Below are 25,608 nucleotides of genomic sequence, written 5' to 3'. Positions count from 1 at the left end.
CTGAGACACACAGACTGAGACATACTACCATGCCTGTCCCCACCAACACAGACTGAGACATACAGACTGAGACATACTACCATGCCTGTCCCCACCAACACAGAATGAGACCTACTACCATGCCTGTCCCCACCAACACAGACTGAGACACACAGACTGAGACACACAGACTGAGACATACTACCATGCCTGTCCCCACCAACACAGACTGAGACACACAGACTGAGACATACAGACTGAGACATACTACCATGCCTGTCCCCACCAACACAGAATGAGACATACTACCATGCCTGTCCCCACCAACACAGACTGAGACATACAGACTGAGACATACTACCATGCCTGTCCCCACCAACACAGAATGAGACATACTACCATGCCTGTCCCCACCAACATAGACTGCACATGCCCCACCTGCAATAAAGTGTGTGGATCTCAGATTGGACTCTACAGCCACCAAAGACTTCACTGTTAACTCTGAAATGGAAGTCATCATCGGATACGATGGACTCCCATCAGCGAATACAATATGGTGTCTGCTGTGTTTGATTGGCTGTCCTGAGCTATGTTACTCTAGGGGAGAGTGTGTGAGTGTGTGTTGAGTCTCTCTGTGCAGACCCTGCATGGGGCCAGTTGATTGGTCGAGGCCGACAGCGCCAGTGATTACCTGAGTGTTGGCTTGGCTCTGGGCGACTAGGCGTTTCCATGGCTCCAGGCCTCGCCGTAGTAAAATAGTTCTGTGGTAGTGTTGCTGGGCCTGGGTCTGGAGCTGCTGGTCTCGCTCCAACCTCCACTGTTTCTCCTGCTCCCTCTGAATACACACAGTCAGTCAGTCAGACACACACACACACAGTCAGACACACACACACACAGTCAGACACACACACAGTCAGACACACACACATACACACATACACAGTCAGACACACACAGTCAGACACACACAGTCAGACACACACACACACAGTCAGACACACACACAGACACAGTCAGACACACACAGTCAGACACACAGTCAGACACACACACAGTCAGACACACACACACACACACACACACACTCACAGGTACTTACTGTGTTAATGTGTAGCTGCTTCATGTACACATGGTTCTGTTTTATGTTTGTGATTAAGCTGCTAGTATCAGAACTAGGAACCACCTTTTCAAGAGCTTCTAAATGTCTAGTTAGATCTGACCATCAAGCTGTGTCAGTGTGATGTAAGGCCAACATTATCACACATAACATTGACCAACCATTGCATCAATGCTTTGAACAGCTACCATCAAAACATCACTACAGATCTAAGGGAATAAAAATGGAATGTTCAATGTGTTTCCATTGCATTTTCAACTCTAGCGATAGTTGTCACAAAAACTGTTACGTTAAATAGCAAATGTGCCTACTCTGGTCTTCTGTCTGCATTTACAACATTGTACTGAAATCTCCTGTTTACAACATTGTACTGAAATCTCCTGTTTCATCACAGCTGTTGTGATTTTTATTCTAAATGTATACGTTATGACTTGCATAAAGACTGGATGGAAATGTGGTTACTGTCACATTTCTTTTGTCTTTTATGGCTTTGTTTCGGGAAAAAAAATGTAATTTTCCTTGACAGAATAATTATTCTCATCTGACTGCATTTGACAGATATTACTTTCACCACTAGAGGGCAATTGGACGATTTCTGTGGGCCTGTCCTCCCTAAGTTGTTGACTGTTTTTGTGCTTGGCAGTTCTCAGCTGTTAGTAGCCAATGGCTAGCAAGTTTCTTACTGGCGATTAAAAACTGAGGATTCCTTTTTTTTTCTCTCTTCTCTCAAGTCATTGCTAAATTATTTAATATAACAAATCAAACATTAAACCTCAAACAATTCATGGTATCCTCGTAAACAATTAATACAAAATAAAAAAATGTAGACCCGGTGTTTATTTGCTCAAATGTGTGCCGTTGACCAGCTATTAAAAGGGAGTTTAAGTGTAATGTTATATTATTATTATGTATTGCATACGTGTTAATGACATCTATGTGCATATATACTGAACAAAAATATCAAATGCAAATATTTCTATGATTTTAGTGAGTTAGAGTTCATTTAAGGAAATCAGTCAATTGAAATAAATTCATTAGGCCCTTATCTTTGGATTTCACATGACTACTCAAACCAGGCCCACCCATCGGGGAGCCAGGCCCAGCCAATCAGAATGAGGTTTTTCCCCACAAAAGGGTTTTACTACAGACAGAAATACTCCTCAGTTTCATCAGCTGTCTGGGTGGCTGCTACCATATGATCCCGCAAGTGAAGAAGCTGGATGTGGAGGTCCTGGGCTGGCGTGGTTACACGTGGTCTGTGGTTGTGAGGCCGTACTGCCAAATTCTCTAAAACGATGTTGGAGGCAGCTTATGGTAGAGAAATTAACATTCAATTATCTGGCAACAGCTCTGGTAGACCTTCCTGCAGTCAGCATGCCAATTGCACGCTCCCTCAAAACTTGAGACATCTCTGGCATTGTGGGACAAAACATTTTAAAGTGGCCTTTTATTGTCCCCAGCACAAGGTGCACATTTGTAATGATTATGCTGTATAATCAGCTTCTTGATATGCCACACCTGTTAGGTGGATGAATTATCTTGGCAAAGGAGAAATGCTCACTAACAGGGATGTAAACACATTTGTGCACAACATTTTAGAGAAAAGCTTTTTGGGACCTTTTATTTCAGCTCATGTAACATGGGACCAACCCTTTAGATGTTGCATTTATATTTTTGTTCAGTATGTGTTTCTGTGATGGCAAGAAATAATATCTGGGTCCGTATGTATCAAGCGTCACAGAGTAGGAGTGCTGATCTAGGATCTAAAGTCCTAAATACACTCTCAGTGAAGTGGAAGCTTTTTTTCAAATACGCCTTTCAACTTGAAAGTTGTCCCCAGTACAGTTCCACTGTAAACATTGCGTCACCTCTCTCTCTCGTCTCTTCTCCTCCCTCCTCCTTTCCACTGCTCTACGTTTCTCATCCTCCTCCTCCCTCTGCCTCTCCTTCACTGCTGTTTTCAGCTGGGCCTGAGAAGAGAAGAAAGTTGAATGTAATGCTTCCTAGCACACTTCCCCAGACACTCTCCAGTGGACTGCACACACACTCCCCTGCAAACAGTTTAATTGTCCCCAATAACTTTATGTATACTTCAATAGCCTCTCTAATTCCCAGCCTCTATTGACCTATCTGAACAACACCAAACTATTCCATATCCCCCACTGGCCTAAACATTTCTCACCAGCCTCTCCTCCTCCTTCTTTCTCTTCAGCTCCTCCACCTCCCTCCTGCGCTCCGCTCGCTGACGAGCACGTTCCTCCATGGCTGAGAAGGGGAGAGAGAGAGAGACCAATAGGATAACCTTTTTGGTTCCAGGTAGAACTATTTTGGGTTCCATATACTGTAGAACCCTCTTTGGAAAGGGTCCTACCTGAAACCAAAAGGGGTTCTTCAAAGGGTTCTCCTATGGGGACAGCCGAAGAACTCTTTTTGGTTCTAGATAGCACCTTTTTTTCTAATGTACAAACAGTGCATTCGGAAAGTATTCAGACCCCATGACTTTGTACATTTTGTTACGTCTTATTGATTAAATTATTTTTCCCACAATCTACACATGGTACCCCATAATGACAAAGCGAAAACAGGTTTTTAGAAATGTCTGCAAATGTATTAAAAATAAAAAACAGATACATTATTTATATAAGTAGTCACTTAAATAAGTAGTCACAGACACTTTGCAATGAAACTCGAAACTGAGCTCAGGTGCATCCTGTTTCCATTTGTTACGAATCCTCCCCCTTTCCATTTTCTCCGAATCCTCCTCCTTCTCCCAGACTGGCTCTGGTTTACTCCCCGGCTCCGTCGACTGCACCTCTCTGCAGAGAGGTATGGAGAAACTCCCCAAACACAAAAAATTATTTTATTGGGGTTTCTGTGGTCGCCTTGACTCCTCGTATCGTCGCCTTTCCTCCTGTGCCATCTCCACCTGCTTCCATGGCAGGGTCTTGTCCCCTGCCATTACCTCCTCCCAGGTCCAGGATGTCCTCCACTCATCTTTCTCCCGGGACCAGGATGTCCGCTCCTCATTCACACGCTGCTTGGTCCTGGTTTGGTGGGTTATTCTGTCACGTTCGTCATATTGATGAGACCAAGGCACAGCGTGATAAGCATACATACTTATTTTAGTTAACGAATAAACACTAAACAAACTAACAAAGAAACAAACGAACGTGAAGCTATATAACACCAGTGCTGACAGGCAACTTCACATAGACAATAACCCACCAAACCAAAACAGAAAGTGGCAACATAAATAGGATCACCAACCAGGGACAATGATACACAGCTGTCTCTGATTGGGAACCAATTCAGGCCACCATAGACCTACAAATACCTAGACATACAAAAACCCCATAGATATAGAAAAAGATAAGACAAAAAACACACCCACCCTCGTCACACCCTGACCTGACCAAAATAATACATAAAACATAGATAACTAAGGTCAGGGTGTGACACCATTGATCATCTTTGAGATGTTTCTACAAATTAATTGGAGTCCACCTGTGGTAAATTAAATTAAATGGAAAGGCACACACCTGTCTATATAAGGCCACACAGTTGACAGTGCATGTCAGAGAAAAAAACAAGCCATGAGGTTGAAGGAATTGCCCGTAGAGCTCCGAGACAGGATTGTGTCGAGGCACAGATTGGGGAAGGGTACCAAAACATTTCTGCAGCATTGAAGGTACCCAAGAACACACCGGCCTCCCTCATTCTTAAATGGAAGAAGTTTGGAACCACCAAGACTCGTCCTAGAGCTGGCCGCCCGGCCAAACTGAGCAATCAGGGGAGAAGGGCCTTGGTCAGGAAGGTGACCAAGAACCCGTTGGTCACTCTGACAGACCTACAGAGTTCCTTTGTGGAGATGGGAGAACTGTCCAGAATGACAACTATTTCTGCAGCACTCCACCAATCAGGCCTTTATTGTAGAGTGGCCAGACGGAAGCCACTCCTCAGTTAAAAGCACATGACAGCCCGCTTGGAGTTTGCCAAAAGGCACCTAAAGACTCTCAGACCATGAGAAACAAGATTCTCTGTTCTGATGAAACCAAGATTGAACTATTTGGCCTGAATGCCAAGCATCATGTCTGGAGGAAAGCTTCATACTGTGGGGATGTTTTTCAGCGACAGGAAGACTAGACTCAGGTTCGAGGGAACGGTACAAAGAGATCCTTGATGAAAACCTGCTCCAGAGCACTCGGGACCTCAGACTGGGGTAAAGGTTCATCTTTTAACAGGCCAACAACCCTAAGCACACAGCCAAGACAACGCAGGAGTGGCTTCGGGACAAGTCTCTGAATGTCCTTGAGTGGCCCAGACAGAGCCCGGACTTGAACCCGATCAAACATCTCTAGAGAAACCTGAAAATAGCTTAGCAGTGACGCTCCCTGTCCAACCTGACAGAGCTTGAGATTATCTGCAGAGAGGTATGGAGAAACTCCCCAAACACAGGTATGCCAAGCTTATAGCATCATACCAAAGAAGGCTCGAGACTGAAATCGCTGCCAAAGGTGCTTCAACAAAGTACTGAGTAAAGGGTCTGAATAATTACAGTATCAGTGAAAAGTTTGGACACACCTACTCATTCAAGGGTTTTTCCTACATTGTAGAATAATAGTGAAGACATCAATGCTATGAATTAACACATGGAATCATGTAGTAACCAAAATATATTTTATATTTTAGATCCTTCAAGACGGTTGGAAAAGCATTCCAAATGAAGCTGGTTGAGAGAATGCCAGGAGTACAAAGCTGTCAACAAGGCAAAGGGTGGCTACTTTGAAGAATCTCAAATGTAAAATATATTTAGATTTGTTTACTACGTGATTCCATGTGTGTTATTTCATAAAGAAAGAAAAATAAAGAAAAACCCTGGAATAAGTAGGTGTGTCTCAACTTTTGACTGGTACAGTTTTGTATTTTTAAGAAATATGCAAAAATGTCTAAAACCCTGTTTTTGCTTTTTCATTATGGGGTATTGTGTGTAGAGTGAGGGGGGAATAAACAATTGAATACATTTTGAATAAGGCTGTAACGTAATAAAATATGGGGAAAGTCAAGGGGTTTGAATACTTTCCAAATGCACTGTACATTTGTGGTGTATTGTTCCAAAGGAGAATGTGTGTTTGACAGAGCAAGAGACAGAGTGTGTGTGTGTGTGTGTGTGTGTGTGAGAGAGTATCTACAGGCCTTGCCCCTGCTCTCGCCACGGCCCTTCTATTCCTATGTATAGGAAACTTCAGCCAAACAGAGTAACAGAGACTCTTTATTCCTCCATGTACGCTAGCTACAGCTCTATACATCTACAGCACAATACATCCCACTCACGGACATGAAATACATTTTATCCTCTTTCCTATTATTCTCCACGACAACATAGACCATTGTGTGATCAACCATCTGGAAACTATTTATCTGTGTGTGTGTGTGTGTGTGTGTGTAGTTTAGCTCTACTCAGAGCTTAACATGGAGGTGACCATGGACTGACCCATGACAGTGGGATGACGACATTGCTGACGGACAGCTGGTTTCCTGTAGGCCGAGAAACGGCCATCGTTCCCCCGAGCGACTCTTCCAGCCCTGAAACACAGAATATCACCCAGAAACACACATTAAATATTCACTCTCTAATATAGATCTACTCTTTTCCCAATTTACCAGACTGACCCAACCAGCCCTGCACCCACTCGCTCCCTGCACACTGCTTGCTCTGTATCCACTCTGCTCATGGTGGCTCTGAGTGGGTGAGTATCCATAGCAACGGCTCCGCTTGGGCTGCTCTGCTCAATGATGAGACATGAGAGAGCAGTGGAGCTGTAAGCTACTTTTCATCACACTAAACTTTGTGAAATAATCTCTCCTGTCGTGTATTTGACGAGGTTGAAGCACTTGTGACACCATGTTATGATCTTAGTCAGATAAGACTAGCAGGCGCAAATGGCTCAGCTTCAAAATGTTAGTGATCAATTTAGTGATGCTAGAGCCCTACCTGTACCCTTGTTATTGATGGAAAAACAGGCCCTACTTGGCCCTAACCTGATGTATAACGTTGGGCTAAGGTCAGACACACCCCAGAATGGCAACCTGTGCGCCTCTTCTCCTCACCTGGGTTCCCATGGTAATGTGAAGAGGGACCAACCTGGATTCTTTGGGGTCAGAGGTCATCCCTCTGGGCCTTGGGGATGCTGGGACAGCGATCTGGGCGGCTGTCTGGGCCTCCTGCCTCAGTCCCATCATGCTCTGCTCCTCCTGGAGCCGTGCGATCTGCTCCTGTTGCTCCCTGAGGAGCTTCCTCTGCTCTGCAATGGTCTGCTGCTGGCTGGCATGGCGATGCTCGAACCGGCCCCCACACACCGCTGCTGTATGAGACCGGGGGGCAGCACCCACACTGTCGTCCCCATCGCCCACCTCGCCCCTCTCCCGTGCTCGCCTCAGCTCGCCTATTGAATAGAATATAACTTTATCATGAAATGATGCACATTTTTAACCCTTTGTGGAAGTAGAAATCTAATCACTGATATATATTTTAAGTACCTTGGTTGGAACGGAACTAAAAAAAATAGTGGTTCTGTTCAGAACAAATGGTTGGAACATGGTTTCGGTTCCAACCACTGCTTGATAGAACTAGAGGACAGACAAGTTGCCCTTAACTAAGATGTACAGTTGAAGTCAGAAGTTTACATACACCTTAGCCAAATACATTTAAACTCATTTTTTCACAATTCCTGACATTTAGTAAAAATTCCCTGTCTTAGGTCAGTTAGGATCACCACTTTATTTTAAGAATGTGAACTGTCAGAATAATAGTAGAGAGAATGATTTATTTCAGCTTTTATTTATTTCATCACATTCTAGTGGGTCCGAAGTTTACACACACTCAATTGCCTTCCACAAGTTTCCCATAATAAGTTGGGTGAATTTTTGCCCATTCCTCCTGACAGAGCTGGTGTAACTCAGTCAGGTTTGTAGGCCTCCTTCATCACACATGCTTTTTCAGTTCTGCCCACAAATTTTCTATAGGATTTAGGTCAGGGCTTTGTGATGGCCACTCCAATACCTTGACTTTGTTGACCTTAAGCCATTTTGCAACAACTTTGGAAGTATGCTTGGGGCTATTGTCCATTTGGAAGACCCATTTGCAACCAAGCTTGATGTCTTGAGATGTTGCTTCAATATTACCACATCATTTTCCTTTTTACATTTTATTTCACCTTTATTTAACCAGGTAGGCTAGTTGATAACAAGTTCTCATTTACAACTGTGACCTGACCAAGATAAAGCAAAGCAGTGTGACACAAACAACCACACAAACATACAGTCAATAATACAATAGAAAAAGTCTTTATACATTCTTTGCAAATGAGGTAGGATTTTTTATTTTTATTTATTTATTTTACCTTTATTTAACTAGGCAAGTCAGTTAAAGAACAAATTCTTATTTACAATGACGGCCCTAGTGGGTTAACTGCCTGTTCAGGGGCAGAACCTTGTCAGCTCGGGGATTTGAACTTGCAACCTTTCGGTTACTAGTCCAACGCTCTAACCACTAAGCTACCCTGTCGCCCCATCTGTAAATAGCCCATCCAACTACAGGATAAGGGAGGGAAGGCAATAAATAGGCCATAGTGGTGAAATAATTACAAAATAGCAATTAAACACTGAAGTGATAGATGTGCAGAAGATGAGTGTGCAAGTAGAGATACTGGGGTGCAAAGAAGCAAAATAAATAACAGTATGGGGATGAGGTAGTTGGATGGGCTATGTACAGGTGCAGTGATCTGTGAGCTGGTGCTTAAAGTTAGTGAGGGAGATATGAGTTTCCAGCTTCAGTGATTTTTGCAGTTCGTTCCAGTCATTGGCAGCAGAGAACTGTAAGGAAAGGCGGCCAAATGTCACACCCTGACCTTAGTATTCTTTGTTTTCTTTATTATTTTGGTTAGGTCAGCCACCAATATTTAGTATTTAGTCAGCCACCAATTGTGCAAGTTCTCCCACTTAAAAAGATGAGAGAGGCCTGTAATTTTCATCATAGGTACACTACAACTATGACAGACAAAATTTGAAAAAAAATCCAGAAAATCACATTGTAGGATTTTTAATACATTTATTTGCAAATTATGGTGGAAAATAAGTATTTGGTCAATAACAAAAGTTTATCTCAATACTTTGTTATATACCCTTTGTTGGCAATGACAGAGGTCAAACGTTTTCTGTAAGTCTTCACAAGTATATGTGTCTTTGTCCTGTCTAGGATTTGTGTATGTTTATGGGGTTGTTTCTAGTCTAGGTGTTTTTATGTCTATGGTTGCCTAGATTGGTTCTCAGAGGCAGCTGTTTATCGTTGTCTCTGATGGGGGCCATATTTAGGTAGCCATATTCCTTGTGTATTTTGTGAGTTATTGTCTATGTGTAGTTGCCTGTTTCAGCACTCGTGTTATATAGCTTCACATTCGTTTTGTTGTTTTGTTTAGTTTGTTTAAGTGTTATTCGTGTTCTTCCTTTAATAAAGAGGAATGTATTTTCATCACGCTGCGCCTTGGTCTCCTCGTTACAACGTACGTGACACCAACGGAGGAATTGGCTTTGGGGGTGACCAGTACTTGCTGGAGCGCGTGCTACAGGTGGGTGCTGCTATGGTGACCAGTGAGCTGAGACAAGGCAGGGCTTTACCTAGCAAAGACTTATAGATGACCTGGAGCCAGTGGGTTTGGCGACAAATATGAAGCGAGGGCCAGCCGACGAGAGCATACAGGTCAAAGTGGTGGGGAGTATATGAGACGTTGGTGACAAAACGGATGGCGCTGTGATAGACTGCATCGAATTTGCTGATTAGAGTGTTGGAGGCTATTTTGTAAACGACATCGCCGAAGTCGAGGATCGTTAGGATAGTCAGTTTTATGAGGGTATGTTTGGCAGCATGAGTGAAGGAGGCTTTGTTGCGAAATATGAAGCCGATTCTAGATTTAATTTTGGATTGGAGATGCTTAATGTGAGTCTGGAAGGAGAGTTTACAGTCTAACCAGACACCTAGGTATTTGTAGTTGTCCACATATTCTAAGTCAGAACCGTCCAGTAGTAGTGATGCTGGACGGGCGGGCAGGTGTGGGCAGCGATTGGTTGAAAAGCATGGCATTTAGTTTTACTTGCATTTAAGAGCAGTTGGAGGCCACGGAAGGAGAGTTGTATGGCAATATAATCTAATCTGGAGCTTAGTTAACAGTGTCCAAAGAAGGGCCAGAAGTATACAGTATGGTGTTGTCTGCGTAGAGGTGGATCAGAGAATCACCAGCATTAAGAGCGACATCATTGATCTATACAGAGAAGAGAGTCGGCCTGAGAATTGAACCCTGTGGCACCCCCATAGACTGCCAGAGGTCCGGACAACAGGCCCTCCGATTTGACACACTGAACTCTGAGAAGTAGTTGGTGAACCAGGCGAGGCAGTCATTTGAGAAACCAAGGCTGAGTCTGCCGATAAGAATGTGGTGATTGACAGAGTCGAAAGCCTTGGCCAGGTCGATGAATACAGCTGCACAGTATTGTCTCTTATCGATGGCGGTTATGATATTGTTTAGGACCTTGAGCGTGGCTGAGGTGCACCCATGACCAGCTCAGAAACCAGATTGCATAGCGGAGAAGGTACGGTGGGATTCTAAATGGTCAGTGATCTGTTTAACTTGGCTTTCAAAGACCTTAAAAAGGCAGAGTAGGATAGATATAGGTCTGTAGCAGTTTGGGTCTAGAGTCAGAAGAGGGGGATGACCACAGCATTTTGGGGATCTCAGACGATAAGAAAGAGGTTGAACAGGCTAGTAATAGGGGTTGCAACAATTTCAGCGGATAATTGTAAAGAGGGTCCAGATTGTCTAGCCCGGCTGATTTGTAGGGGTCTAGATTTTGCAGCTCTTTAAGAACATCAGCTATCTGGGTGAAGGAGAAATGGGGAGGCTTGGGCAAGTTGCTGTGGGGGGTGCAGGGCTGTTGACCGGGGTAGCCAGGTGGAAAGCATGGCAGGCCGTAGAAAAATGCTTGTTGAAATTCTCAATTATCGCGGATTTATCAGTGGTGACAGTGTTTCCTAGCCTCAGTGTAGTGGGCAGCTGGGAGGAGGTGCTCTTATTCTCCATGGACTTTACAGTGTCCCAGAACGTTTTGGAGTTTTTTCTACAGGATGCAAATTTCTGTTTAAAAAAGCTAGCCTTTGCTTTCCTAACTGCCTGTGTATATTGGTTCCTAAATTCCCTGAAAAGTTGCATATCGCGGGGGCAATTCGATGCTAATGCAGTACGCCACAGGATGTTTTTGTGCTGGCCAAGGGCAGTCAGGTCTGGAGTGAACCCAGGGCTATATCTGTTCCTGGTTCTGCATTTTTTTGAAAGGGGCATGCTTATTTAAGTTGGTGAGGAAAGCACTTTTAAAGAATAACCAGACATGAGGTCAATATCCTTCCAGGATACCCGGGTCAGGTCGATTTAGAAAGGCCTGCTCGCTGAAGTGTTTTAGGGAGCGTTTGACAGTAATGAGGGGTGGTCGTTTTTTTTATTTTTTATTTTTTTATTTTACCTTTATTTAACCAGGTAGGCTAGTTGAGAACAAATTCTCATTTGCAACTGCGACCTGGCCAAGATAAAGCATAGCAGTATGAGCAGACAACACAGAGTTACACATGGAGTAAACAATTAACAAGTCAATAACACAGTAGAAAACAAAGGGGGAGTCTATATACAATGTGTGCAAAAGGCATGAGGTAGGCGAATAATTACAATTTTGCAGATTAACACTGGAGTGATAAATGATCAGATGGTCATGTACAGGTAGAGATATTGGTGTGCAAAAGAGCAGAAAAATAAATAAATAAAAACAGTATGGGGATGAGGTAGGTGAAAATGGGTGGGCTATTTACCAATAGACTATGTACAGCTGCAGCGATCGGTTAGCTGCTCAGATAGCTGATGTTTGAAGTTGGTGAGGGAGATAAAAGTCTCCAACTTCAGCGATTTTTGCAATTCGTTCCAGTCACAGGCAGCAGAGTACTGGAACGAAAGGCGGCCAAATTAGGTGTTGGCTTTAGGGATGATAAGTGAGATACACCTGCTGGAGCGCGTGCTACGGATGGGTGTTGCCATCGTGACCAGTGAGCTGAGATAAGGCGGAGCTTTACCTAGCATGGACTTGTAGATGACCTGGAGCCAGTGGGTCTGGCGACAAATATGTAGCGAGGGCCAGCCGACTAGAGCATACAAGTCGCAGTGGTGGGTGGTATAAGGTGCTTTAGTGACAAAACGGATGGCACTGTGATAGACTGCATCCAGTTTGCTGAGTAGAGTGTTGGAAGCCATTTTGTAGATGACATCGCCGAAGTCGAGGATCGGTAGGATAGTTTGACCGCAGACCCATTACAGACGCAGACAATGAGGCAGTGATCGCTGAGATCCTGGTTGAAGACAGCAGAGGTGTATTTGGAGGGCAGGTTGGTTAGGAGAATATCTATGAGGGTGCCCGTGTTTACGGATTTAGGGTTGTACCTGGTAGGTTCATTGATAATTTGAATGAGAGTGAGGGCATAGTGCTTAGATTGTAGGATGGCTATGGTGTTAAGCATGTCCCAGTTTAGGTCACCTAACAGCACGAGCTCTGAAGATAGATGGGGGGCAATCAATTCACATATGGTGTCCAGGGCACAGCTGGGGGCAGAAGGTGGTCTATAGTAAGTGGCAACGTTGAGAGACTTGTTTCTGGAAAGGTGGATTTTTTTTAAAGATAGAAGCTCAAATTGTTTGGGCACAGACCTGGATAGTAAGTCAGAACTCTGCAGGCTGTCTCTGCAGTAGATTGCAACTCCGCCCTCCAGTTCTATCTTGTCGGAAAATGTTATAGTTAGGGATGGATGGAAATTTCAGGGTTTTTGGGGGTCTTCCTAAGGATTCAGACACGGCTAGGACATCCGGGTTGGCAGAGTGTGCTAAAGCAGTGCTTAAACAAACTTAGGGAGGCTTCTAATGTTAACATGCATGAAACCAAGGCTATTACGGTTACAGAAGTCAACAAATGAGAGCGCCTGGGGAATGGGAGTGGAGCTAGGCACTGCAGGGCCTGGATTACCGGAGGAACAGAGGAGGAGTAGGATAAGGGTACGGCTAAAGGCTATAAGAACTGGTCGTCTAGTACGTTTGGAACAGAGAGTAAAAGGAGCATGTTTCTGGGCACGGTAGAATAGATTTAAGGCATAATGTACAGACAAAGGTATGGTAGGATGTGAATACAGTGGAGGTAAACCTAGGCATTGAGTGACGATTAGAGAGATATTGTCTCTAAAAAACATCATTTAAAGCAGGTGAGGTCACCGCATGTGTGGGAGGTGGAACTAAAGGGTTAGCTAAGGCATATTGAGCAGGGCTAGAGGCTCTACAGTGAAATAAGGCAATAATCACTAACCAAAACAACAATGGACAAGGCATATTGACATTAGGGAGAGGCATGCATAGCCGAGTGATCATAGGGATCCAGTGAGTAGCTCGGCGGGCTGGAGACACGGCAATTCAGACAGCTAGCGGGCCGGGAATAGCAAGTTAGCATAAGGGCCTTAGAGGGACGTTGCGACGTAAGAAGTCTGTTGTAGCCCCCTCGTGCTGTTACGTCGGCAGACCAGTCGTGAAGGATCAGCAGGGCCCTGTGTGGTAAAAGGGTCCAGGCCAATTGGCAAAATAGGTATATTGGCCAAAGAACTTGTCCGATGGGCCTCTTCAGCTAACAGTCCGATATGCTCTAGACAGCTAGCGGGCCACGGCTAGCAGGTTAGCAGATGGGCATTCAGGGGACGTCGCGACGGAAGAGCCAGTTGAAAAAAACCCTCGGGCAGATTACGTCGGTAGTCCTTCTTCAAGATGCCATCTATTTTGTGAAGTGCACCAGTCCCTCCTGCAGCAAAACATCCCCACAACATGATTCTGCCACCCCCGTGCTTCACGGTTAGAGTGGTGTTCTTCGGCTTGCAAGCCTCCCCCTTTTTCCTCCAAACATAACGATGGTCATTATGGCCCAACAGTTCTATTTTTGTTTCATCAGACCAGAGGACATTTCTCCAAAAGGTATGATCTTTGTCCCCATGTGCAGTTGCAAACCGTAGTCTGGCTTTTTTATGGGGGATTTGGAGCAGTGGCTTCTTCCTTGCTGAGCAGCCTTTCAGGTTAAGTGGATATAGGACTCGTTTTACTGTGGATATATATACTTTTGTACCTATTTCCTCCAGCATCTTCACAAGATACCTTTGCTGTTGTTCTGGGATTGATTTGCACTTTTCACACCAAAATACGTTCATCTCTAGGAGACAGAACGCGTCTCCTTCCTGAGCGGTATACAGGCTACGTGGTCCCATGGTGTTTATACTTGCGTACTATTGTTTGTACAGATGAACGTGGTACCTTCAGGCATTTGGAAATTGAGGTCTTGGCTGATTTCTTTTGATTTTCCCATGATGTCAAGCAAAGGGGCACTGAGTTTGAAGGTAGGCCTTGAAATACATCCATAGGTACACCTCCAATTGACTCAAATGATGTCAATTAGCCTATCAGAAGCTTCTAAAGCCATGACAATTTTCTGGAATTTTCCAGGCTGTTTATAGGCACAGTCAACTTGTATGTGTATGTAAACTTCTGACCCACTGGAATTGTGATACAGTGAATTATAAGTTAAATAATCTGTCTGTAAACAATTGTTGGAAAAATTACTTGTCATGCACAAAGTAGATGTCCTAATCAACTTGCCAAAACAATAGTTTGTTAACAAGAAATGTGTGGAGTGGTTGAAAAACAAGTTTTATTGACTCCAACCTAACTGTATGTAAACTTCCGACTTCAACTGTAGGTAGGAGTTTCCCCTAATATATTTAAACATTTACTTTGATCACTCACCTGCACTCAGCGCCGCGTTACGCCTTGTCACCTGCCAGGGGAGGGTGTGCAGGACCACAGCCCCCAGCGGTCCGTCCCCTTGACAGGAAGGAGAGGGGGTGGGGCCAGCAGGTTGTGACCCTGGCTGACCTTTCTGCAGAGACAGGAATTGTGAAGTGTACGGGTCACATGGAAATAGGGGAAATGGGATGAAGTTGATAATGAAAAAATACAAATACTGTTTTTCTTGGGAAAAACAATCTCAATTGACATTGAAACAGCTAAAATGACATTTAAACTGTATATTAATGATAATGACCTACATTTATAGTCTCTTCTAACAGTCATCTAACGAATGCTTGACAGTCAGGGAGCATAGAAAATTCCAACAGTGATAGATATGGGACTAATTTTAAGACATTTTGATGTCAAGGAAATATTATAACCAATTTTAAGTGCGGCCCTCTGTACCTCAGTGAAGACCAAATGCGGCATGGCAAAATTAGTTTGACACCCCTGATGTAGATAGAAGTTCCCCTCTCCTCTCTCCCTCAAGCACTATTCAATCTCTCTCTCTCTCTCTCTCAGGAGAAAGCAAACCTTGCAGTGTTGTGAATATTTCATCAACTCCCAGAGAGAAAAGTACAGGCCAACTCATGCGAGGAGAGGAACTCTGAAACAGAACTTGTTTATTCAGTAGATACTGATAGACTAATGCATGACTTTCACCAAATGAATACAAAAGCACATTTTATTGCCTTCCATTTTACCATTGCAGAATTAAGCTATAGCTAATATTTAATTCATGACTACAGATCGTTACCACCTTCGGGCTTCTGTCTGTACTGTGATACACTCCAGCAAATGTATATCCAATGGGCAGACAACAGTGTGTGAGTCTGAATCTGTATCTGTCATTTTGTCTGTGTCCACCTACGTAGCTATGCCTATACTTTGTTTGTGTTGACTTTCCTCAGTGGGAGGGCTCTACAAGTGTCACTAACCAGTTCTACGGTTTCTGATTGGTCAGAAGGCTCAGGTAGGGCAGTGATTGGCTCAGGAGTATGCGTCTCCTCCATCATCTTGAGTTTCCCAGTTGCCACGGCATTAATCAGGGCGGCCATCTTGCGCCGCGTCTCTTGCTGCTGTGACAACAGCTCCCGGCGTTCTCTCTCCGCCCGACACCACAGCCGCCAATCACTCAGGCATCGTCTTAGCAAACGCCTCCGGTCACTCACCATTGCCACCTGGCAGCGTCTACGAGGGATTACGCACTATTAGAGACAAAACACCTGGTGTGACTGTGATGAGTTAGAGGGCCAGATTTGCTAATCATCTTCACCAGGTGTTTACAGGCACATGTTTACTTGGCAAGGCAAAACAAATTACCTGATTTAAAACTGTCTAGGTTTTCTTCCTCAATGTTCAGAAGTCAGATTCTGTGTTAATATTAACACTGCGCGCCAGTTAGGTATAGTTTTCACTTTTTGAACCAAAGTGCGAAACATAAAACTTCCCCCTCCCAGAACACCAAGCAAGCTAAATAAAGTATGTAGATTGTAATGTTGGGACAGACTCCATTCTGTGCTTACCTTTTCTGGGTCCGTAACTCCTCCTCTGTTCTCTCCGCTTCCCGCTGCTCTCGCCCTGCCCACACCAGCGCCTGCCAGTCTCGCCACGCCCTCAGCTGGTTCCTCCAATCACAGAGCGCTGCCGCCTTGCCCATCTGCAACCTCCTCTCCAACAGCACTGAGTACCAGCCAGAGAAGTGCCTCTGCAGACACTGAAACACACACCAATGTGTTGTTCAGACACTAAACACACACCACCAACAGAACTCTGTCCTTCTACTAACCTTAAGGTTGTGCATCTGAACCCTGACCTCTACTTGCTGTAGTCTGAGTGGTCTCTCAGTGTCACGTTGTTTCTGTGCAGTAGAGAATGAAGGGCCTGGCTGGAGTACCAGTGAGCTCTTAGCTGCCGTCTTCCTAGCGATCCTCTCCCTCTCCCTGTGGGGGAGACACCCAGACACAGTTAGACCTACAGGGCCCTGACCTAGCTCCAAACGGATTGGCTTATTTTAGAGACCCATCATTCTGAATAAGAGCTCATTGCATGGGCGTGATGCAGGTGATTGTAGGAGTGTGGAAGTAAATGCGTGGTTTTGTTTGTCTTGCTGTTTCCATGGTTACTGTACATTTGCCTGGCTAGTTGCTCCAGGTTCCTCCTCTCCTCCGTCTCGCGGCGCAGTCGCACCATCTCCTGCTGCACCATCTCCTCCTGCCTGCGTGCCTCCTGCCTCCTCCGCCTCTCCTCCCCCTGCTCCCTCCTCTGCGCCTCCTCCCTGGCCTGCCTCCGCGCCACCCTTTCCCTGTGCAACCTCTCCCGCTCCGCGTCCCGCCGTGCACGGTTCTCACGCACCTGGAATGAGAAAAAAGGAGGAATTAGACGTGGATGATGTCATAAAAGAGAGCAGAAGGTTATAGTAAACAGCTTAATTCACTTCCATTCACTGGGACTTCCATTTGGCTCCCTATGTTTTCAACTTCTTGGGAATCTGTCCAATCCTGACTGTCCAATCCTGTGTACGTCTCTCTGGTTCTGTACCTGTCGGTGACGTGCCTCCATGGTGAGGCTCGGGTCCCTCCTCATCCTCCTGTCTCGCTCTTCAGAGTCTAGTGCCAGATCTTCCACTATCCCAGAATCCACCACTTCCCGCTCCATGAGGTCTTGAAGGAAGTTGTTAACCGCTGAGCTCTCCTCTTCCTCAGCCAGGTGGGAATACAGGTCTGAGAAAGAGACGAAGGTGTACTGTATTACATCTGGTCCTTATTGACCCATTGACTGTGGTATGATGTATTAACTGAACCATATATTGTCAGATGGAAGTTAAGAGTTAAATGTGTGTTGTTGTATAGGTTAGTGTCTCTGTACCATCAAAGTTGCTGTAGTCCAGGGAGACAGGCTGGGCAGGTGGCATGGCTTCTGGACTGTTCTTCTCAGGGGAGACAATCACATCCTCCTCTTCCTCCATCTCCAATTCCAGACGCAACTTGCTGTTCATCCAATCACTAAGAAGAGCCTGGGCTACAGGAAAAAAATAGTCACAAAAAAGTGTGTGTGTGTGTGTGTGTGTGTGTGTGTGTGTGTGTGTCCTACCTTCCCCGTATGCTTGGTCATGATCCAGCAGCTGCTCTGTGCTGTATAGTGCCATTGACTGACTGCTTATCACTGAATGGGGCTTCTTCAGGGAAAAAACCTCAGTCACTGCAAAGTCTGAGGCCATTTCCACTGTCTGGGGACACAAAAGCACACCTCATGAATACAGTGCCTTGCGAAAGTATTCGGCCCCCTTGAACTTTGCGACCTTTTGCCACATTTCAGGCTTCAAACATAAAGATATAAAACTGTATTTTTTTGTGAAGAATCAACAACAAGTGGGACACAATCATGAAGTGGAACGACATTTATTGGATATTTCAAACTTTTTTAACAAATCAAAAACTGAAAAATTGGGCGTGCAAAATGATTCAGCCCCTTTACTTTCAGTGCAGCAAACTCTCTCCAGAAGTTCAGTGAGGATCTCTGAATGATCCAATGTTGACCTAAATGACTAATGATGATAAATACAATCCACCTGTGTGTAATCAAGTCTCCGTATAAATGCACCTGCACTGTGATAGTCTCAGAGGTCCGTTAAAAGCGCAGAGAGCATCATGAAGAACAAGGAACACACCAGGCAGGTCCGAGATACTGTTGTGAAGAAGTTTAAAGCCGGATTTGGATACAAAAAGATTTCCCGAGCTTTAAACATCCCAAGGAGCACTGTGCAAGCGATAATATTGAAATGGAAGGAGTATCAGACCACTGCAAATCTACCAAGACCTGGCCGTCCCTCTAAACTTTCAGCTCATACAAGGAGAAGACTGATCAGAGATGCAGCCAAGAGGCCCATGATCACTCTGGATGAACTGCAGAGATCTACAGCTGAGGTGGGAGACTCTGTCCATAGGACAACAATCAGTCGTATATTGCACAAATCTGGCCTTTATGGAAGAGTGGCAAGAAGAAAGCCATTTCTTAAAGATATCCATAAAAAGTGTCGTTTAAAGTTTGCCACAAGCCACCTGGGAGACACACCAAACATGTGGAAGAAGGTGCTCTGGTCAGATGAAACCAAAATTTAACTTTTTGGCAACAATGCAAAACGTTATGTTTGGCGTAAAAGCAAGACAGCTCATCACCCTCAACACACCAGCCCCACTGTCAAACATGGTGGTGGCAGCATCATGGTTGGGCCTGCTTTTCTTCAGCAGGGACAGGGAAGATGGTTAAAATTGATGGGAAGATGGATGGAGCCAAATACAGGACCATTCTGGAAGAAAACCTGATGGAGTCTGCAAAAGACCTGAGACTGGGACGGAGATTTGTCTTCCAACAAGACAATGATCCAAAACATAAAGCAAAATCTACAATGGAATGGTTCAAAAATAAACATATCCAGGTGTTAGAATGGCCAAGTCAAAGTCCAGACCTGAATCCAATCGAGAATCTGTGGAAAGAACTGAAAACTGCTGTTCACAAATGCTCTCCATCCAACCTCACTGAGCTCGAGCTGTTTTGCAAGGAGGAATGGGACAAAATGTCAGTCTCTCGATGTACAAAACTGATAGAGACATACCCCAAGCGACTTACAGCTGTAATCGCAGCAAAAGGTGGCGCTACAAAGTATTAACTTAAGGGGGCTGAATAATTTTGCACGCCCAATTTTTCAGTTTTTGATTTGTTAAAAAAGTTTGAAATATCCAATAAATGTCGTTCCACTTCATGATTGTGTCCCACTTCTTGTTGATTCTTCACAAAAAAATACAGTTTTATATCTTTATGTTTGAAGCCTGAAATGTGGCAAAAGGTCGCAAAGTTCAAGGGGGCCGAATACTTTCGCAAGGCACTGTACATATGGCCTTATAGACAGATATAGCAGAATAATATCCTCTGCACACAAACAGTGTATCTCTGGTTTCAGGAGGTAAAGATGGACAAAGTGAAAGAGAGTTCTCACCTTCATCCATTGGTTGATCTCCCCATTATTGAGCTGCACCTGTTATTGTAGAAAATGAGACTTATTTATCATGACAAGTGCAGGAGCTCAGACCGTTTCACAGACAGTGAGAGTGGTTAACCGGTGGATGTAAAACCAAGAGAGTCCAGCCAATGCCTGATGTCTGAGGATTATTTCAGATTAATTTCCTATAGCAGGTAATTTTTTTCCCTCCTCTTCTAAGAGTGATTCAAGTATCCCTGTGTCACCCTGAGCACTACCAGAGGATCTACGTGTCATGACTGTCCATGAGAATCCCAACAGGTCAGATCAGGTTTGCAATGAATAACTTCAATCAGACCCCCTCTCACCCGCAGAGGGGAAGGAAATAATTAGTGGGGATTAACAACTCACATCCTGTTGTAAATCAAGGGAGAAGACCCAGTCCTGCGCTCTCCAAATTCACCAAAGGAATGTGTTTTGTCTCAACAGACCTTTTTCCCTCTGAAACTCTAACACATTCAAAAGCAACTACTGGAACAAAATGTATAACAATTCCCTTCTCCAACATGCTTTTGAGCTGTTCATTAAGAATTGCCAGTTTGGCGGGGGACAGCCTGTAGGGACGCTGCTTAATGGGCACATCATGCCGGGTATAGATTTAGTGTTTGAAGACGGTTGTACGGCCGAGTGTAAGAGTACAGACCTCACTGTTCATGTCCAACATCTGGGAGAGCTGCCACCTTTCATCATCCGACAGACATGCCTGTTCCACTGCTTGTTTGATGTAGAAATCCGCATCAGTTTTGTTTTTGCTCTCGGATAGAAGGGGGGGTACGGCGGTAATCAGGGTGATAGTTGGGTTCTCAGACTTCACTGGTGGAACATGTTTTTGTCTCTTTATTTTTTCTCTGTCTCTGACTTGACCTTGTCCGGACTCTGCATAATGTAGCAGGCTCCAGCCTGAAATCAGTGCATTACCAGGTTGAAATGGATGAGGCTGAGAATAGTCAGAGTGCAGCCGATAGGAGGGTTGGGACATCGAGATGGTCAGTCCAATGAAGAACAGGAAATCTAGGCCAAGGACTACAAATGCAAGGCTTGAATCTGCAAGAATAGCCACAGGAAGGTTAATAGTCTCACCATGCAGTTTTATTATTATACTAATCCAGCCCAAGGTTGTGGTAGGTTCTCCATTGGCCAAGTACAATGGTCCCTCCTCCCATGTTGGTAGCTCCTCATGAGGTAATGCCATGTTCTGCCACAGGGCCTCTTGCATCAGGGTGTAAGATGCCCCTGTGTCGAATATGGCCTTCCCTCTCCAGTTAATAACAGTCAGAGGAACCAATAGTTGTTGCGGAATAAGACCGCTAGTTGTGCTGTCTAAAGGCTTCATGGTGGGCATTAAAGCTGACCCAGTTGTATGCAAGCCACCACGCCTGTCTAGACTTTCAGTCATCTGTCCTTTCTGACCTTTTCCTGAATCCTGACGCTGGACATAGAGCGGGCAAGAATCTGGAGGATGTTGGACTTTACACCTCCAACACATAACTGGACTTTTGTCCGTGATGTGTACGCCGAGGAACTTAAGACTTACTACCCTCTCCACTACTGTCCCGCCGATGTGGATAGGGGGGTGCTCCCTCTGCTGTTTCCTGAAGTCCACGATCATCTCCTTTGTTTTGTTGCCATTGAGTGTGAGGTTATTTTCCTGACACCACACTCAGAGGGCCCTCACCTCCTTCCTGTAGGCCGTCTCGTCGTTGTTGGTAATCAAGCCTACCACTGTAGTGTCGTCTGCAAACTTGATGATTGAGTTGGAGGCGTGCATGGCCACGCAGTCGTGGGTGAACAGGGAGTACAGGAGAGGGCTCAGAACCCACCCTTGTGGAGCCCCAGTGTTGAGGATCAGCGGGGTGGAGATGTTGTTACCTACCCTCACCAACTGGGGGCGGTCCGTCAGGAAGTCCAGGACCCAGTTGCACAGGGCGGGGTCGAGACCCACGGTCTCGAGCTTGATGACGAGTTTGGAGGGTACTATGGTGTTAAATGCTGAGCTGTAGTCGATGAACAGCATTCTCACATGGGTATTCCTCTTGTCTAGATTGGGTCTAGATTGCGATTGGGTCGTCTGTGGACCTATTGGGGCGGTAAGCAAATTGGAGTGGGTCTAGGGTGTCAGGTAGGGTGGAGGTGATATGGCCCTTGGCTAGTCTCTCAAAGCACTTCATGATGACGGAAGTGAGTGCTACGGGGTAGTCGTTTAGCTCAGTTACCTTAGCTTTCTTGGGAACAGGAACAATGGTAGCCCTCTTGAAGCTTGTGGGAACAGCACACTGGGATAAGGGATGATTGAATATGTCCGTAAACACACCAGCCAGCTGGTCTGCGCATGCTCTGAGGACGCGGCTGGGGATGCTGTCTGGGACTGCAGCCTTGCGAGGGTTAACACGTTTAAATGTTTTACTCACATCGGCTGCAGTGAAGGAAAGTCTGCAGGTTTTGGTAGCGGGCCGTGTCAGTGGCACTGTATTGTCCTCAAAGCGAGCAAAGAAGTTATTTAGTCTGTCTGGGAGCAAGACATCCTGGTCCGCGACGGGGCTGGATTTCTTTTTGTAATCCGTGATTGACTGTAGACCCTGCCACATACCTCTTGTGTCTGAGCCATTGAATTGTGACTCTACTTTGTCTCTATACTGATGCTTAGCTTGTTTGATTGCCTTGCGGAGGGAATAGCTACACTGTTTGTATTCGGTCATGTTTCCGGTTACCTTGCCCTGGTTAAAAGCAGTGGTTCGCTCTTTCAGTTTCGCGCGAATGCTGCCATCAATCCACAGTTTCTGGTTTGGGAATGTTTTAATAGTTGCTGTGGGTACGACATCGCCGATGCACTTGCTAATAAACTCGCTCACCTAATCAGCGTATTCGTCAATGTTGTTGTTTGATGCAATGCAGAACATATCCCAATCCACATGATCGAGAAATCTTGAAGCGTGGAATCAGATTGGTCGGACCAGCTTTGAACAGACCTGAGAGCTGGAAGCAACAAAATGGAGTCGTGGTCAGCTTTTCCGAAAGGAGGGCAGGGGAGGGCCTTATATGCGTCGCGGAAGTTAGAATAACAATGATCCAGGGTTTTACCAGCCCTGGTAGCACAATCGATATGCTGATAGAATTTAGGGAGTCTTGTTTTCAGATTAGCCTTGTTAAAATCCCCAGCTTCAATGAATGCAGCCTCAGGATATGTGGTTTCCAGTTTACATAGAGTCAAATAAAGTTTGTTCAGGGCCATCGATGTGTCTGCTTGGGGGGGAATATATGCAGCTGTGATTATAATCAAAGAGAATTCTCTTGGTAGATAATGCAGTCGACATTTGCTTGTGAGGAATTCTAAGTCAGGTGAACAGAAGGACTTGAGTTCCTGTATGTTATGATCACAGCACGTCTCGTTAATCATAAGGCATACCCCCCCGCCCCTCTTCTTACCAGAAAGATGCTTGTTTCTGTCTGGGCGATGCATGAAGAAACCAGCTGGCTGTACCGACTCCGATAGCGTGTCTCGAGTGAGCCATGTTTCCATGAAGCAAAGAACGTTAGTCTCTTATGTTTCTCTGAAATGCTACCCTTGCTCGGATTTCATCAACCTTGTTGTCAAGAGACTGGATATTGGCGAGTAGTATGCTCGGGAGCGGTGCGCGATGTGCCCGTTTCCGGAGCATGACCAGAAGAACGCTTCGTCTGCCCATTTTACGGCGCCGTTGTTTTGGTTCGCCAGCTGGGATCCGATCCATTGTCCTGGGTGGTGGGCAAAACAGAGGATCCGCTTCGAGAAAGTCGTATTCCTGGGCGTAATGATGGTGATTTGACATTGCTCTTATATACAGTCGGGAGGAACTACTGGATGTAATAAAACCTAAGATTACCTAGGGTACCAATGTAAGAAATAACACGTAAAAAAAACAATATACTGCATAGTTTCCTAGGAACGCGAAGCGAGGCGGCCATCTCTGTCGGCGCCATCTCTGTAGTGTTTTTGTTAAGAGAGGGATGTGATGTGAGAAGCTATAAGAGATAACCGTTTTCCACAACTTTGCTCAGTGAGTAATCACTGCCCCGGAGTGAGGTCAGAGAGCGTGTCAGCCTGACGGGACCGCCCTTTGAGCGAAAGGTATATATGATGGGCTAAGGAAAAAACACTTTGGACCAGAAAAGTGTGAATGGGCAGCTGCACGTTTAAAACGGTTTGAACTTCGAATCTCAACACGAGGTGGAGACGATAAAATTACCTCCCGGACAATCACTGGTACGGCTGGTTGGCTCTCCTAAGTAAAGTATCTTTGAAAGCGAATTTAAGTAGGACCATCCTTTTACTCTGCTCAAACCATCGTATTATGCTACTCTCATCAAACCACTGGGGAACCATCGATACGGCTGGCTAGCCTATCTTCAAAGAAGCATATTCAAGAGCGAATGGAAGGAAAATGAACTATATAGTTCTGTTCAGGACTACACGTCAAGTCACTGGATACCAGCCAACTACAGAGAAGGACAACAGTAGAATACTTGTTGGAACCATTTCGGACAATCAGAGCCTTACAATCATGCCGCAAAAAAGGACCAACCCCCTTTCGAAGGAGATCTCCGGCGAACCCAGGCATTTCATGTAAAAACATTCATGATTTCTTACTTAAAACGGGCGGCGGTTCGTGTGCAAAGTATATGGTTACTGTAGGTGAAAGTAGTTTCTGAATGTACCAATGGTAAGTGTCTCTGACCCTCTCCCTCTTCATCTCTTCTTTAACAAGCAGCCATGTTGCCGTCATTACGCTAGGGACCTGTTTTCAGCGTATTACATCTTCAGTCAATAACCGGTGCTCGGATTTTTGCAGATGCATGGATGTTACGACTGTTCAGAATGGGGATATGATAAGAGGTTATGATTAATAAGTTGACTGTTTATAGATGTGATAGGTAAAGATCTTTGAGTTTAATTTGGGGGATGGTAACTCTTTAAAGAATCGATCTCGTTGTGCCCCAGATCCTAATGAGTTAATTGTTACATGATTAATTTAATTGGGTAACAATTAAACAGTTAATTAGCTAAATAACAGTCTTCAGATTCATGTTAATTAAAGTCAAGTCACGACATCAAAAAGGCCATTTAAACTGTAAAGGGCTTCTTCAGCCTTCTCCAGTCACTGGGATGTATGAATCCATACATTCTGAAGCCCCACTTTATTTCTAAAGATAGCTTTGAGGGCACTTTTATTATGGTTTACCCATCTCGATAGGTTTCTTCCAGTAAGGAAATGTCTGAGAGATGGAGACAGAAAATATGATAGAGTTGAATATATTTATAGGTCCAAAACAGCTGTTTTTATCTCAATATTAAATAATTTCTGGGTAACAATAATTAAGTACCTTGCTGTGATTGTTTTCAATTAAAATGCTAAAAATTAAATTAAAAAATTGCTTCTGAGCAAAGCAATTTCTCAAGTAAAAATGTAGCTTGGACTGTCTGAGTGCAGAGGGGAACGTTGCAAATAAGGTGTTAATGGCAGAGAAGCTTGGAACTCTCT

At 44.8% G+C, this 25,608-nt stretch overlaps 1 protein-coding gene across 1 annotated transcript in view; it reads right to left on the bottom strand.

Moving 5' to 3' along the window:
- Nucleotides 1–25,608, bottom strand: part of LOC110489651 (coiled-coil domain-containing protein 191) — a 38,834-nt gene that overhangs the window by 12,376 nt on the left and 850 nt on the right. Inside the window, exons 2-15 of the mRNA XM_021562395.2 lie at nt 20,051–20,089; nt 18,148–18,283; nt 17,923–18,075; nt 17,596–17,777; nt 17,186–17,409; nt 16,844–16,997; nt 16,581–16,771; nt 15,993–16,245; nt 15,010–15,142; nt 7,239–7,539; nt 6,588–6,679; nt 3,279–3,361; nt 2,965–3,066; nt 671–814 (exon numbers count right to left, since the gene is read on the bottom strand). Of these exons, the coding sequence (XP_021418070.2) occupies nt 671–814; nt 2,965–3,066; nt 3,279–3,361; nt 6,588–6,679; nt 7,239–7,539; nt 15,010–15,142; nt 15,993–16,245; nt 16,581–16,771; nt 16,844–16,997; nt 17,186–17,409; nt 17,596–17,777; nt 17,923–18,075; nt 18,148–18,283; nt 20,051–20,089 (2,187 nt within the window). The remainder of the gene's footprint in view (nt 1–670; nt 815–2,964; nt 3,067–3,278; nt 3,362–6,587; nt 6,680–7,238; nt 7,540–15,009; nt 15,143–15,992; nt 16,246–16,580; nt 16,772–16,843; nt 16,998–17,185; nt 17,410–17,595; nt 17,778–17,922; nt 18,076–18,147; nt 18,284–20,050; nt 20,090–25,608) is intronic.

This window comes from Oncorhynchus mykiss, chromosome 15 (genome assembly GCF_013265735.2).
Source record: "Oncorhynchus mykiss isolate Arlee chromosome 15, USDA_OmykA_1.1, whole genome shotgun sequence".
Taxonomy (NCBI): domain Eukaryota; kingdom Metazoa; phylum Chordata; class Actinopteri; order Salmoniformes; family Salmonidae; genus Oncorhynchus; species Oncorhynchus mykiss.
This window is presented reverse-complemented; position numbering and strand designations above follow the sequence as displayed.